At 41.3% G+C, this 12,065-nt stretch overlaps 1 protein-coding gene across 2 annotated transcripts in view; it reads left to right on the top strand.

Moving 5' to 3' along the window:
* Nucleotides 1-12,065, top strand: part of mtor (mechanistic target of rapamycin kinase) — a 128,113-nt gene that overhangs the window by 83,741 nt on the left and 32,307 nt on the right. For both annotated transcript variants that reach the window (XM_020506199.2, XM_020506200.2), the window contains exons 31-33: nt 1,051-1,151; nt 2,818-2,933; nt 11,640-11,717. In XM_020506199.2, coding sequence (XP_020361788.1) covers nt 1,051-1,151; nt 2,818-2,933; nt 11,640-11,717 — 295 coding nt within the window. The remainder of the gene's footprint in view (nt 1-1,050; nt 1,152-2,817; nt 2,934-11,639; nt 11,718-12,065) is intronic.

Below are 12,065 nucleotides of genomic sequence, written 5' to 3'. Positions count from 1 at the left end.
AGACACGCAGGGCTGTAGCACACTGGGGCTTTGTGGTGTTCTAACCCCCCTATTATTATGCATTATGCTGGGAAACACTTCATATCTACCAGACACAAACCTGTCTGACTCACCCCATCTAATCTGTTGCCACACTCATCCAATGTTCTTCCCCCTGCAAACGTGCGCCTGCGCTGAGGGTTCCACCCATATGGAGCAGGGTGAAGACACGCGGTCACACGCAGTACTGGTTGTACGTTTTGTCCCGGTTGAGTTCCAATCGAAGAGAACATTTAGTATTAGTTTGTTGACAGTGATATCTGATATGATCAGGACCGTGGTCACAGGCTGGCTGGATCATGTTTACCAGGGAATAAAAAAAGGTAGACTCAGCCAAGTTTTCAGTGAAGCTGAGCATCCATTATTCAGCTCTGTCCCCTTCTCTTTTCATCCCGTGCCAGTCCCGCGGGCTTTACTGGTCAATGAACAAATCAAATGGGGTTTGGTGGTGGAAAATGGAAACATTCTAGTGTAAAGATTACATTTCATTTGACACTTAGCCGAGTCTTGTCTTTCAGTGTTTCCCCTATATTAATTTAGTAGCGACGGGCCGCCGCTACCAAAAATATGTAAAAAATAAAATAACCCAAAATCGGTGTAAAATGAATCCACTAAGCTATATATTTTTTAATAAGATCGTCTTTGAGAAGAACAACCACCATATCTAGAATCTAAAATTCCAAAAGTGTTATGGCATTGATTATGTTATACATTATGTTATACATTATATAATACATGGCCTAACTTTTCCTGGAATTGCAGGAAATTTGCTTTAAAATTTCACAATTTCTCTCAGCACCATGACAAAATGTGTACAATTGCAGGAAATTAGCAACATTTTGTGTCTGTCGCCAAGAGGATGGCCTCTAAAATGTTTTGTCACTTAACTTTGCCTAAAGCGTGTTTGCGTGTGTGCGTATCAGGGTTCAGTCGCCAAAAATATAGTGGGTCCACAAACAAAAATATGTAGCAAAGAATTCACTATTTTTTTAAATGATTTTCATTGCACAGGGGCCAGTTGCACCAGCAGTGCTGTGAGGAGTGGACTCTGGTCACTGAGGATACGCAGGCCAAGATGGCACGGATGGCAGCCGCTGCAGCCTGGGGTCTAGGTAAGAGCTCTCACTCAACCCTGCATCAGCCTTGTTACAAAATGCTTCAAATTACTCTAGCAATCATATTGCTTTATGACTACATGAATAATTCAATCCAATAACTATTACAAACCTATTATAAAATGGTTTGACCAAAGCAGACCTATTTTATAGATAACGGTGTATGAAGGTACCATGTACAGATTGTATTTTCCTGTATTTGATATACTGAAGTCACAATAATGTAATTGATGAAATTCAATACAGCTAATACATTCAATCAATCAATAGTTGTATTGTCCCAATTGTGTAGTGAAGTCAGGGTTACAACAATAAAAACAACATTAAAAACAGTGACAACCACACAGCAGATATAAGATGCAGTAAATGATGAGACCGGTTAGAGTATTGAAAAACTAAAGAGCAGTTATTGTGCAAATGACCAGCAACAAATTGACATAATTTAATATGCAGATGCCTGTACATTCAAAAAGCAATTGGTACATAAGAACAGTGGACACATTTCAGAATGCAATGTTGTTTGCCAAACCTCTGCCACAGAGCTCTTCTGGGAGCGCTATACAGGAAGCGGTCTTCCATTTTATTTGACTGGCTGGAACTGAAGCCAAGACGTAATGATAACAGCGACAGCTCGACCATCCAGATGGGAATGCATCCACACATAAGTAACCATATCATAATGTTCTATGGTGTAGAAAAATACCTCAGCTTATTACACCAGTCTATTTTCTGATCAAGACCACGCATACTGTTTATGGAGCCCAGGAAGCATATGGCTTCATTACATTAGAACCTGATCTGTATCCCAACACAGTACTCAGCCACTGGCCCCCATGTACCCCATAAATGCCCAAACACTGACTGCACTCTGAGGAAACATAAGTATTCATTTCCTGGTTGCTAAAATTCTAATAGTTCGCCTAATTTCAATTTGTGACAAAACAAGCAAGTTTAGTGTAGAGAATCATTTTCCCATCTATACCGCTGTGAAATATCTTTTCCATAACAAAAAAATAGTGTTTTCAGCTGTTTGAATAATGTTATCAGCTGTGGTGTACCAAACCCAAAAGTAAAAGACTTATAGAACATAGAACAGATCTGCCGCTTCTTAGACTTACTTTCAATTAGAATTACATATCTAAAACTCAAATGTCTGTGAATTTGGTCGGGGTCACCCAAAAAATTACATATTACAGCCTTAAATTATAATAATTATGATGTATTGTTTTTTCTTGATTCATTACATATCTGGCTGATATTAGGACTTATAAATACGTCGCTATAATTGAACCCTTAGCACTGGGTTCAGACTTTTATTAATGTTTTGAGGAAACAGACATTTTTATATTACACCACATTGGGCTTTCATGTGGTGGGAGTACAACCACACTGTGTGTGTGTGTGTGTGTGTGTGTGTGTGTGTGTGTGTGTGTGTGTGTGTGTGTGTGTGTGTGTGTGTGTGTGTGTGTGTGTGTGTGTGTGTGTGTGTGTGTGTGTGTGTGTGTGTGTGTGTGTGTGTGTACGCTGTGGTTGCAGTCAAATGTCTTAACACAGAGGGAGAGAGCATGATGCTCATTCATTGTCATTGCGAGTCCATTTGTACATCACATATGTGGTAACGACGAGTCGAAATCCACGTTTGTGTGTGTGTGTGTGTGTGCAGGCCACTGGGACAGCATGGAGGAGTATACATGTATGATCCCCAGGGACACACACGATGGAGCCTTCTACAGGGCCGTGCTCGCTCTGCATCAGGACCTCTTCTCATTGGCTCAGCAGGTGAGAGACATCAGCATCCATTGTTTCCCCTAGACAGGGTGTAAAATAAATGTATTAAAATGCTTGGCAAAGTAACATGAAAGTGATCAAACGCCAATATTTTTTAATTGAAGTCAATAGAGGCAACATTGCTTTAGGTGGGGGTAATAGTAAGTGAAACACATACTTGGCATATGCGAACCCAGGATTACCCAACAGGTCAATAGTTTTTCATGTAGGTTTTACATTTGCCTAAATGATGCTGGCCAGGCATATTTGCAGATTTTATAGCAAGGTGTGAAAAGGTAAAAAAAAAAATGTACAGCCTTTTCCATTAATGTATAAAATATACTGAACAAAAATATAAATGCATTAATTTCAAAGATTTTACTGAGTAACAGTTCATATAAGGAAGTCAGTCAATTAAAGTAAATTCATTAGGTCCTTATCTATGGATTTCACATGGCTGGGAATACAGATATGCATCTGTTGGTCACAGATACTGTAAAAAAAAAATGGTTAGGGACGTGGATCAGAAAACCATTCAGTATCCGGTGTGACCACCATTTGTTGTTGATTGTGGCCTTTGGAATGTTGTCCCACTCCTCTTCAGTGGCTGTGCAAAGTTGCTGGATATGGCAGGAACTGGAAAATGTTGTCAATCCAGAACATCCCAAACATGCTCAATGGTGAGCATGTCTGGTGAGTATGCAGGCCATGGAAGAACTTGGACATTTTCAGCTTCCAGGAATTGTGTACAGATCCTTGCGACTTGGGGCTGCCCACACGACGCCATACAGGTGGTCTGCGGTTGTGAGGCCGGTTGGACGTACTGCCAAATACTCTAAAACGACGTTGGATGCAGCTTATGGTAGAGAAATTAACATTCAATTCTCTGGCAACAGCTCTGGTGGACATTCCAGCAGTCAGCATGCCAATTGCACATCCCTCAAAACTTGAGACATCGGTGGCATCGTGTTGTGTTTCAAAACTTCACATTTTAGAGTGGCTTTTTATTGTCCCCAGCACAAGGTGCACCTGTTTAATTATCTTGGCAAAGGAGAAATTAACAGGGATGTAAACAAATTTGAGAGAAATACGTTTTTCGTGAATATGGAACATTTCCGGCATCTTTTATTTAATTGCATGAAACATGGGACCAACACTTTACATGTTGCGTTTCAATTTTTGTTCACTATACATATAACAATGACCACACAAATGCTCCAGCAAGAATTCCATTTGTTCAATTCTTCCTTAAATTGAAGGAATAAAACATCCAACAGCTTTTTATTTTAACATGTGGCACTTCCTTGGTGTGGAATCATTAGGTAACTCCCAATCGTAAATCATCGTAACTTAAACCGTGCAGCAAAATAAAGAAGTAAGGTATCAACAAAGTCTGTCCCATAAGATGAGCTTCCTTGTGGGATGAGCGATGGAGTCTGCAATGAGCTCATGGTCTCTGGGGGTCGATCCATCCAGGCTAGATGACAGTGGATGGTCTGGATCGACCGCTGACATCGGTGCACACCTGTGTTCCTCCTACCTCTGTAGACCCATCCTGCCAGTCACTCTTTTACCCAGAGACACTCACCCCTGCGTGCCCCCCGAGCCTTTGTCTCCCATCTAATTCTGATTAACTCCAGGTGTGACCAATAGGTTTCCTGCCACTGAAAAGGGAAAAGGGTGATTATCTGACGATGAGCCTGTTCTCATTGAATGAGGCTGAATGAAAACCATATGGGGAAAAGGTTAAAGCCTAAATGTCAACATGAGCTCAGTTGTCTTCCGGATATGCTTGGTAATCCTTGCTCTTAAGTCTTTCGATTACAGACGGTTGTACTTTGCGACTTTCTTTGGGGTAGTAGTGATGTGTACTGGGAGGTTGAGAGCATGCATCTGCCTGAGAAGTCATACGTCAATGTTGTAAATCAGCGGAAATTATTTGTCTGTTCCTACAGTGTTCCCGTTAGACACAACAATATTGCTTTCCCTAACAACGACCATTTACAGCGCCAATATAGCCATGATATATACAAAGGTATGTGGACACCCTTCATATTAGTGGATTTGGCTATTTCAGCCACACCCGTTGCTGACAAGTGAATAAAATTGAGCACACAGCCATGCAATCTCCAGAGATAGAGTTCGTCGAGCAGGTGTCCACATACTTTTGGTAATGTAGAGTGTACCACAGACCATGTTGCCGAAAGTCACATGATTTGGAAACCGCCTGGTGCACTCCTCTTAAAACAATGGTTTTCCTTGTCCTCGTCTTCTGGCTTTCGTATGATCGATAAAAGAGGTCCTGTTGATTTGTCATGGCACCTGTTTTTACAGAATACAGAATACAATGCTATAGCCACACTACCATTAAAATTACAGTACGTCTAAGGCAGCGGTATTCAAACTTTTTCAACGGGGACCCAATCTTTTCCCGCTAGAATTTCTGGGGACCCCATTTTTTTGGCAATCATTTCTTGCAACCCCACCCCAAATCTAATGACCAAACCTTCAAATTGGTCAATATAGATTTTTAGATCAACAAATAACCAATTCATTAAATGTTGATCTCTTCTCAAAATGAAAAGAAACTAATAAACAAATGTAAAACATTTTTTTTCTCAAATTATCTTTCACAAACACATTTGTATATTATCCCATGCAATCATTTTTGTTCTTCATTTTTTCTATACAGTCGTGGCCAAAGGTTTTGAGAATGACACAAATATTAATTTTCACAAAGTTTGCTGCTTCAGTGTCTTCAGATATTTTTGTCAGATGGTACTATGGAATACTGAAGTATAATTACAAGCATTTCATACGTGTCTAAGGCTTTTATTGACAATTACGTGAAGTTGATGCAAAGAGTCAATATTTGCACTGTTGACCCTTCTTTTTCAAGACCTCTGCAATCCGCCCTGGCATGCGGTCAGTTAACTTCTGGGCCACATCCTGACTGATGGCAGCCCATTCTTGCATAAATCAATGCTTGGAGTATGTCAGAATTTGTGGGGTCTTGTTTGTCCACTCGCCTCTTGAGGTGACCACAAGTTCTCAATGGGATTAAGGTCTGAGGAGTTTCCTGGCCATGGACCCAAAATATCTATGTTTTGTTCCCCGAGCCACTTAGTTATCACTTTTTCCTTATGGCAAGGTGCTCCGTCATGCTGGAAAAGGCATTGTTTGTCACCAAACTGTTCCTGGATGGTTGGGAGAAGTTGCTCTTGGAGGATGTGTTGGTACCATTCTTTATTCATGGCTGTGTTCTTAGGCAAAATTGTGAGTGAGCCCACTCCCTTGGCTGAGAAGCAACCCCACACATGAATGGTCTCAGGATGCTTTACTGTTGGCATGACACAGGACTGATGGTAGCGCTCACCTTGTCTTCTCCGGACAAGCTTTTTTTTGGATGCCCCAAACAATCGGAAAGGGGATTCGTCAGAGAAAATGACTTTACCCCAGTCCTCAGCAGTCCAATCCCTGTACCTTTTGCAGAATATCAGTCTGTCCCTGTTTTTCCTGGAGAGAAGTGGCTTATTTGCTGCCCTTTTTGACACCAGGCCATCCTCCAAAAGTCTTCGCCTCACTGTGCGTGCAGATGCACTCACACCTGCCTGCTACGATTCCTGAGCAAGCTCTGTACTGGTGGTGCCCCGAATCCCGCAGCTGAATCAACTTTAGGAGACTGCCTGGCGCTTGCTGGACTTTCTTGGGCGCCCTGAATCCTTCTTCACAACAATTGAACCGCTCTCCTTGAAGTTCTTGATGATCAAATAAATGGTTGATTTAGGTGCAATCTTACTGGCAGCAATATCCTTGCCTGTGAAGCCCTTTTTGTGCAAAGCAATGATGACGGCACGTGTTTCCTGGCAGGTAACCATGGTTGACAGAGGAAGAACAATAATTCCAAGCACCACCCTCCTTTTGAAGCTTCAGTCTGTTATTCGAACTCAATCAGCATGACAGAGTGATCTCCAGCCTTGTCCTCGTCAACACTCACACCTGTGTTAACGAGAGAATCACTGACATGATGTCAGCCGGTCCTTTTGTGGCAGGGCTGAAATGCAGTGGAAATGTTTTTGGGGGATTCAGTTCATTTGCATGATAAAGAGGGACTTTGCAATTAATTGCAATTCATCTGATCACTCTTCATAAAATTCTTAAGTATATGCAAATTGCCATCATACAAACTGAGGCAGCAGACTTTGTGGAAATTAATATTTGTGTCATTCTCAAAACTTTTGGCCACGACTGTATACTGTACAGGCCAAATGTTTGGACACATTCCAGGGTTTTTCTTTAGTAGTAATAATAGTAAAGACATCAAAACTATGAAATAACACATATTGAATCATGTAGTAACCAAAAAAGTGTTAGACAAATCAAAGTATATTTTATATTTGAGATTCTTCGAAGTAGCCACCCTATGCCTTGATGACAGCTTTGCACACTCTTGGTATTCTCTCAACCAGCTTCACCTGGAATGCTTTTCCAACAGTCTTGAAGGAGTTCCCACATATGCTGAGCTCTTGTTGGCTGCTTTCCCTTCACTCTGCGGTCCAACTCATCTCAAACCATCTCAGTTGGGTTGTCGGGTGATTGTTGAGGCCAGGTTATCGGATGCACCGTCACTCTCCTTGGCCAAGTAGCCCTTACAGCCTGGAGGGTCATTGTCCTGTTGAAAAACAAATTATAGTCCCACTAAGCGCAAACCAATGGGATGGCATATCACTGCAGAATGCTGGTTAAGTGTGCCTTGAATTCTAAATAAATCACTGACAGTGTCACCAGCAAAGCACATTGGGAACCACACGTGGAGATCATCCGTTCACCTTCTCTGCGTCTCACAAAAAAAATCTCAAATTTGGACACATCAGACCAAAGGACAGATTTCCACCAGTCTAATGTCCATTGCTCGTGTTTCTTGGCCCAAGCAAGTCTCTTCTTCTTATTGGTGTCCTTATTTAATTTTTATTTATTTTACCTTTATTTAACTAGGCAAGTCAGTTAAGAACAAATTCTTATTTTCAATGACGGCCTAGGAACAGTGGGTTAACTGCCTGTTCAGGGGCAGAACGACAGATTCGTACCTTGTCAGCTCTGTGATTTGAACTTGCAACCTTTCGGTTACTAGTCCAACACTCTAACCACTAGGCTACCCTGGCGCCTCCTTGAGTGGTTTCTTTGCAGCAATTCGACCATGAAGGACTGATTCACGCAGTCTCCTCAGAACAGTTGATGTTGACATGTGTCTGTTACTGCATTTATTTGGGCTGCAATGTCTGAGGCTGGTAACTCTAATGAACGTATCCTCTGCAGCAGAGGTAACTCTGGTTCTTCCTTTCCTGTGGCGGTCCTCATGAGAGCCAGTTTCATCATAGAGCTTGATGATTTTTGCGACTGCACTTGACGAAACTTTCAAAGTTCTTGAAATGTTCTGTATTGACTGACCTTCATGTCTTAAAGTAATAATGGACCTTAGTTTCTCTTTGCTTATTAATGCCAAGAGTGTGCAAAGCTGTCATCAAGGGTGGCTACTTTGAAGAATCTCAAATGTAAAATATATTTAGTTATGTTTAACACTTTTGGTTACTACATGATTCCATATGTTATTTCATAGTTTTGATGTCTCCACTGTTATTCTACAATGTAGAAAATAGTAAAAATAAAGAAAATCCCTTGAATGAGTAGGTGTGTCTAAACTTTTGACTGGTACTATCTATATCTAAAAAGGACTTTGAATACCAAGTTGCTAAATAACCAGTCTAATTGTGGCCTGATCTCAGGGGCCCATCCATCCACCTCTATGTTGTGCATGCCTGTCAGGCATTTTGGCACGCAATAACCCCCCCCCCCCCAATCATAATTGCTTCTAGGCATGCTGCAACAGCTGTGTTGGAAAAGCCTCTTGTCCTCCCTCATCTGTCTCTAGCCCTGGGTAATGACTGTATACAGAATACAGCCTTCCAAAAAGATCTCTTTGTTTTCTTTGTCACTCGTTTGATACAGCTCTCTCTATTTCTCTTACTCTCTCTCCCTCTCTCACTGAATGTTTTGTATGTCCACTTAATACCAAGTCAAAACGTAGCAGGGATGCTTTGTGGAAGAGTAATGAGATTTGGCAACGACTATTACATAACTGTTAGAGTGCAAGTCCTCAGCAGTTCATTTGACTGCCCATAATTGCTTCATTTTGTGTTAACAAGCCGGGTGGCTGGCGTAATCAAAGTAACTCAATGTGTCTGTGTTGACAAGGCAAAATAGGGTGTACTATTCCAGGACTCACTGGTGTACTATTCCATGACTCACTGGTGTGCTATTCCAGGACTCACTGGTGTGCTATTCCATGACTCACTGGTGTACTATTCCAGGACTCACTGGTGTACTATTCCATGACTCACTGGTGTGCTATTCCATGACTCACTGGTGTGCTATTCCAGGACTCACTGGTGTGCTATTCCAGGACTCACTGGTGTGCTATTCCAGGACTCACTGGTGTGCTATTCCAGGACTCACTGGTGTGCTATTCCAGGACTCACTGGTGTGCTATTCCAGGACTCACTGGTGTGCTATTCCAGGACTCACTGGTGTGCTATTCCATGACTCACTGGTGTGCTATTCCAGGACTCACTGGTGTGCTATTCCAGGACTCACTGGTGTACTATTCCATGACTCACTGGTGTGCTATTCGATGACTCACTGGTGTACTATTCCATGACTCACTGGTGTACTATTCCATGAGTCACTGGTGTACTATTCCAGGACTCACTGGTGTACTATTCCAGGACTCACTGGTGTACTATTCCATGAGTCACTGGTGTACTATTCCAGGACTCACTGGTGTACTATTCCATGACTCACTGGTGTGCTATTCCATGACTCACTGGTGTACTATTCCATGACTCACTGGTGTACTATTCCATGACTCACTGGTGTACTATTCCATGACTCACTGGTGTACTATTCCATGACTCACTGGTGTACTATTCCAGGACTCACTGGTGTACTATTCCATGACTCACTGGTGTACTATTCCATGACTCACTGGTGTACTATTCCATGACTCACTGGTGTACTATTCCATGACTCACTGGTGTACTATTCCATGACTCACTGGTGTATGATTTTGATTAATGAAAGTTCTAAATTTGCTTTATGAGTAGTGCGTGAACATAGGGTGTCAACACATATATTACACATTATTTCAATGGGTCTTTCTCCATTCGGATTGTTTTATACTGTTCAATTTAACTTCAACCTAAAATAATTTCCTGCACTTCCATCAATTTCTGCATTTCCTGCACTCATTTGAGATAATTTCCACACTGCCAAGATGTTAGCAAATATACTTATTTTTTAACTAAATGTTGATTAAAACACTTGGGTGAACTTTTGGAATCATGGAAATAGAATGTTTATTATAATTCCACAGTTAGAATATAAATAATAGTGGGCACTTTGAATAGTGTTTGACATGACAACGAATGAAAATGCCATGGACGAGTTATTTTGACAGGGTAGGAATCAGTGGTGGTCAGTGTTTCCCCAGGGGACCCTATAATCTTTGGCTACATTAAATCTTTATTCATATAGCCAACATATTCATGCTTCTCCTATTCCTCTTTGATTTAGAAGACGGTCACTGTTGCACAAACATCATGCTGATTTAAGCCTCCACCATACTGGTATCACGCTGTATAAGCTAGCTACGTTTGCTCTGACTCAGTACTTTTATTAGCTAGTCAGCTAACTAGCGATTAGCATTAGAGGCTAACACCATTTAGCTTAACTTAAGAAAATACAAACAAGCTGTTTGCAGCTGTAAGAAACACAAACTAATATTGTAATTATAGAACGCTTGTGGATTTATATTATGATCAAAGTGGAAACAACATCGTTGTCATCAACATTTTTGCATGTGCTGCATTGAGCATGCAGACTGAACGAAAGTGTCTAGTGGTCAAGCAACAACAAATGTACTCCTTGAGTGACGAGGTGGGACTAGGTCTGTGTGGAAAGCGGCGCGGAAAGGGATGACTCAAGTAGCGGAGTAAAAATGGACATTACACACGGCGTATCACATTTAACAAACCAAACATTCAAATACCATTATAGAAGGTAAAGTAAAAACCCAAACCAGTCCGTGCATAAATGCCAATGTATATAGTAAAACACGGTATACCGCCCACCCCTAAGAGGCTGGTTGTTGTATGAATTGGGTTAAGTCCAAACCCATTGGTTTTGTCTGGGTAGAAGTGCCCAGAGTTGACACAAGTATGGGTTGGAGTGATTTGGGGAACTAGAGTCTACATCTGAAGCTCAAATTGCATCCTATTTTCTAAATGCTGTACATGAGGCTCTGCTCACAAGTAGTGCACCATGAAGGGAATAGGGTGCCATTTGGGGATGGTTAACCCTAACCCTCACGGGATGTTCTGAGTTTGAGTCCCTTGTCTTTACTAAGGAAATGGTCCCATTTGACTCTTACTGTAGGGTGGGAGTGATGGAGAGGGAAAGAGAGAGAGACTGAGAAGCAGACATGTGGATGACATATGTTCACCTATCAACCTCACCGATTGATCCTTCACTTTTATTTGCTTTAAGTTTAATACTGTCTGTGACTTTACTTTGCTTTCTGTATGAAGCTCTCCATTTCCCTGTTGGTAACCAAAAAGTCATTTTTGTGTGTGTGCGTGTGTACAAACGTGTGTGTTATTCCAGTGTATCGACAAGGCCAGAGATCTATTGGATGCGGAGCTGACAGCCATGGCTGGAGAGAGTTACAGCAGAGCATATGGGGTAAGAACGTCACTCTACTAATGAGGACAAATATAAGCACCGACCAAATTATTATTATCAGTATTATGTTTCACAGGAACATTTGCCCATATAACTTTATGGTCAATTTGCGTCCATTTTAACTGCCCGGTAATAAATCTTGGTAATATTTGTAATATTCCACCACATACAGATAAAAGACTAAAGTAAAGGTTTGTTTAGTCAGGTAGCCCTACAATTATGCATTTACTGGAAACAATGTATTTACTGTAAATACACTTTGAGCACCTGGTGGGAAAAGTACTACATACACACTCAAATGCAATAAGTAATACTTACTGAAACTGCCATTATGACAGCATTCATGTT

The sequence above is a fragment of the Oncorhynchus kisutch genome, linkage group LG17, assembly GCF_002021735.2.
Source record: "Oncorhynchus kisutch isolate 150728-3 linkage group LG17, Okis_V2, whole genome shotgun sequence".
NCBI lineage: Eukaryota > Metazoa > Chordata > Actinopteri > Salmoniformes > Salmonidae > Oncorhynchus > Oncorhynchus kisutch.
This window is presented reverse-complemented; position numbering and strand designations above follow the sequence as displayed.